The following is a 4,817-nucleotide window of genomic DNA, read 5'->3' on the forward strand; positions in this document are numbered from 1 at the left end:
TCTGGCCTTTGTCTTTTGGCCTTTTATTACAACACTCTTTGTCCTATCTTCCAATTTCAGTAATGCCTTGCTTGCTGCTGATAGTCTTAAGAGATTTGTCTGTCAGTGAGGAAATGATACTGAATAGCTCATTTACCATAAAATAAGTAACCTAATGGATGACCACTAACATCATCATCTGTAAAGAAAGCGCAAAAGTAGTACCTCTAATGGAAATTCAAATCTCAGTAGGAATATTCTGGGGCTGGAGCACTTGCTGAAGCTTTTCACATATCAATCATCTATGCTTCCAAGGGTAAAGTCAGATTCCTTTAAACACTTTTACCTATCAGTGAATACATAACTGAGTGTTATTTTAGAATTTTAGTAGAGATGGAAGCTTATGTCATTTTCCCATAACTTTCTTCATTGCCCCTTTAACATTTTCATTCCTCAAGCTATATATCACGGGGTTCAACATGTGTGTCAAAGCCCCATAAAACACTGAGATAAACTTGTCCTGGTCAGGGGAGGACTTAGACTGAGGTTTCATATACATAAAGATGGCTGTGGCATAAAAGATTGTCACCACAGTTAGGTGAGAAGTGCAAGTGGAAAAGGCCTTGAGCTTTCCTTGTGCTGAGCGAATCCTTAGGACAGCAGCAGTAATTCGGAGATAAGATAAGAGTATAAAACCAAAGGGTAGAAGCAGGGTAAAGATACCAGTGACCAGGATTATAAGCTCATTGAGGCTGGTATCAGTACAGGCCAGCTTAATGAGGGACAGGATTTCACAGACAAAATGGTTGATGACATTAGCCCCACAGAAGCGGAGCCTCAGGGATAAGACAAGCATGCAAGTGAGTACAAGTGATGTTCCCCATGATGTGGCAGCCAGCCAGACACATACTGGGCGACTCATGATCACAGAATAACGCAGGGGATTGATGATGGCAACCACATGGTCGTAGGCCATGGCAGCCAAGAGGAGACACTCTGCTGTGGCCAAGGTCAAGGAGACACTCATTTGGGTCAAACATCGTGGGTAGGAGAGGTAGGGATGGGTAGAGAAGCAATGCACTAAGGCCTGTGGCATGGAGGCTGTTCCGTAGCAAAGGTCTAAGAATGACAGATTACTAAGGAAAAAATACATTGGTGTGTGGAGTTGTGCATCAAAGTGGATGAGAAAGATGATCAGTCCATTTCCCAGCAATGTACTGAAGTACGTTATCAGCACCAATGTGAAAAACATGCTTCTCCATTTGGGATAGTTTGAGATGCCAATGAGGAGAAACTCAAACACTGCTGTGGCATTGTCAGCACCCATCCTCCTCTCTCATCACAGTGCATTGAACAGGTGCCAGCAAGACTGCCTAGAGTCCCCTAAGAGAATGAGAAGAAAAACAGGGCAAGCAAGAAAGGAGGAAATAATTAGGGTGTGCAAGATCTTTATCTTTGTCCTATTCTGAAGATGAAGAACACAAATGGGATTTCTAGGTGGAAACAGGGGCAGAGGTAGAGCTACCCTCTTTCCTGTCAGGAAAATGGAAAGCTTTCCACCTTTTTGAATGCAGTTTTATGGAATTCACTGGCTTTTCTCTACAGTTGACTTCCTGAATACTTTCTTCCAACTAACTAAGAAGAAAAGAAAGGGAGGCCACGTTTCTGGCTCTCACATATATGTTCATTTTCCCAAGACAAATTGGAAGCCAAGATACAGTTGAGCTTTAACTAGCACAGAAACTGTTATAGCTGAATTCTACCTGTTCTGGGGGGCGGTCTAACTCCTAACTATACATGCCACTATTTCCAACAGCATCAGGATCTACCATGCAGTCTGCCATAGAGGAGAATAAATTAATCATTTGACCTAAACCAGTATTATGTAATGGGAAAGGCTGCTGAACATTTGAGGTCTGTGAAAAGCCCCTGCTAATATTCTGCCAATGAAGTTACATTTCTAGATTCTCATACACTTTGTGTACTGTGGTTGCTTAGCCCTAGTCAAAAGTGTGAAAATCTAATGTGATGTTTATGAAAGTATGAGTGATAAGAAGAGGGAATCAGTGCACAGCCATATGAAAAATATCACTTTTCTCACCCTCACCACCATCTTTCAATTCACCTGGATTTATTTTTTATATCTTTTTCCAATATCTGAAATTAAACCACTGCTCTTGTCACCTGAATGACCATCATGGCTCATTGGATTTTGTCAGCCACTTCTTTACTAATATTGTTGGTCTTGTTCTTATTTAGTTCAAAGGATGCTGTTAAATTATAAATTAGATCAGATCACTTATTCACTAAAATTTTTCTTTTTTTAAATCTATGATATACATGTAAATTATGCATGCTTAGTATGTACATCTTTTTGAGTAAGAAGAAAAATACAAATCCATGAAGTACTCATCATAAGCAAGGCCATAAGGGTAGGGATGGAAGCTCAGTGTTAGAATGTTCACTTAGCATGTTTAAAGTGCTGTGTTCCACCCCTAGAACTGCACCCCCACCCCCACTCCCATGGCTGTATATCTAACCATTACCTCTAAAAGTTTCTTCTGTCCCTCTCTTATCTTTGTGATAAGAATATTTAACACAGATCTATCTCTTGAGGCTGCTGTAGAATATTTATGTAGTATGTCTGAGACTCTGAGTTCAATCTCCAGTACTGAACAACAACAACAAAAAATAATCCTAATCTAAATCCTGGTCCTCCAAATCAAGATCTGCTCTCAACAAATTTAAAGTATATAATACAATATTGTTACCTGTAGCTCCCCATTTCGACATCATTAAATATCATTCTCCTTACTATAACACACAAGACTCTATAATTTGTCTTCTTATTACCTACTTCTCTTCCCTATTCTTATTACCTTTTCCCTGTGCACTTACTTGTCACCTTATTGTTCCTCAACACTCAAACCATTCCTTGACTGTGTTTCTCCATAGTTATAAAAGAACAGTAGCTTCATATTCATGAAGCCTAACATCCTTGCATGGCTTAATTCTTGTATTACTCACAAGGTATCTTTTTTTTTCAAGGTATCTTTTCAGTGAGTCCTTCCTGAGTCATCCTGTCTAGAACTTCATCTCTATCCCTTGACCTTTTCTATCCTTCCTTTCTGCATTATTTCCTTCAGACAATTACCTCTAGCATTCTGTATATTTTCCCTATTAATAGTTTATTGACTGCCTCTATCCACTAGAAAGTATACTAAATCAGTTTAGGAGATTTTTTTTTCTTTTTCATTACTCTATACTCTAAACCAAGAATAGCACCTGGTTCATAGTAAGTAATCAATAATTCCTTGACAAATGAATGTGTGAAAGGGGCTGTTCCATATGGAAAAGGAATCTCTTTTTCCATCCAACTCTTCCTGTGACATTGCAATTTATATAGCAAGCATGATTACTGTATTTGCTCTCCTTTATGAGTCTAATTCTCCCTTTTGTTTCTAATCCCTTTTTGAAAGCTTCTAATTGCACTCTGGTTATGTCTCTAGAGAAGTTTCTCACTGTCACTTCGCCTAAATTTTCAACAGCAATCTGTTTAAAGTAAATGATGTCTAATAGTTCTTCTCCTTCTAACAAGCTAGAATTCTCTAATTTCTCATAGATGAAATAAAAAAGACTTATCAGAGTAATAGGAATCCATTAATTTTCATCCTTTTTTTTGGGAGAGGCTTGTAAAGAAGAGAAGAGGCTTGGTAAAGGGTGGAATTTCTCTAACATTCTCTGATATGTGAAGTTCATTTGGTCTTAAGTTTTTAGGAAAGAAGGTTTCATGACTATGCCTGTGTACAATCTGGCTTTCTCAGTAACCTATCCCTCTGTTTTGGTCTATATGTTACAGTCTCTCAGACAGGCCAAGTATGCAAGAGAGGTAAATCTATAGATATGAAAGTGATTGCCACTCATGAAGAAGCAAACAAATATGAGATGGAGGAGATGATGAACCACCTTCACAGGAGTGTCCTCAGCACTTGAGAGACTTAATGCTGCTTTTGGCTTTATGTCTCACAGGACTTCAAGAAGGAAGTTTCCCTTGGACTGCCTCTACCCTTGCAAATCAACCCACAGAATGAGTGCATAAAGAATCAAATGGCTACATGAAGACATGCCCTCATGCTTGTTATGTTTTAAATTGGTACAGTTGGAAATACTTTTAACTCCCAATTGTGTTCAAGTTAACCACAGATAGAGTATTTAAAAAGATGAAGGGCAGTCTGCGCATGAAAGGACAAACTTGTTTCACAGAGTAGACAACTGATTTTATACCATCTAAATATGTCTGGTACTCTTAGAACTTTATAAAATATATGGCTTTTGCTGTTCAATATTAGATTTTGGTAAATAAATATTTCCATCTTTATATAAGTCTATAAGACCTAGTGAATCACAGAGTGTATATTGTTTCTCTAGTATTGAAAGAGGGGTTATGTAGTCTACTGCTGATGGCTCATGAGCCCAATAGGAAAGAAATCGATGATCCATTTGACTAAAAATTGGTGATAAGTCTATGGTTGTGGCACAGGCTTGTTTTTAAATAGTGGTAAGCTTACTAAGATTTAGAAATTGATCCCAAGTCTTCGCCTCAGTTAGTACTATGTTTGGATCCAAGGAACTAAAATTGTGACAATTTTCTTCTCATACTTAAAGGCTACTCAGCCTCTAAATTGAATAAACTATTTTTCATTTGGTCTGGGCTTGTCCTCCAAAGATTGTACTGAATGTTCCATTCCAGAATTACCTTTAAAAGATTCCTGGAAAACTGAGCCCAGAACATTTTCTCTCTTAGCCTTGTTACCTGCAATTAAGTCCCCATCCTAGCT

The 4,817-nt window shown here is 38.3% G+C and overlaps 1 protein-coding gene across 1 annotated transcript; it reads right to left on the minus strand.

Moving 5' to 3' along the window:
• Positions 1–385: 385 nt before the first annotated feature.
• LOC101579177 (olfactory receptor 13H1) lies at positions 386–1,306 on the minus strand. The gene has a single exon (XM_004634530.1). The coding sequence runs from the start codon at positions 1,304–1,306 to the stop codon at positions 386–388; it is 921 nt and encodes a 306-aa protein (XP_004634587.1).
• Positions 1,307–4,817: the final 3,511 nt, after the last annotated feature.

This window comes from Octodon degus, unplaced genomic scaffold (genome assembly GCF_000260255.1).
Source record: "Octodon degus isolate 3935 unplaced genomic scaffold, OctDeg1.0 scaffold00063, whole genome shotgun sequence".
NCBI lineage: Eukaryota > Metazoa > Chordata > Mammalia > Rodentia > Octodontidae > Octodon > Octodon degus.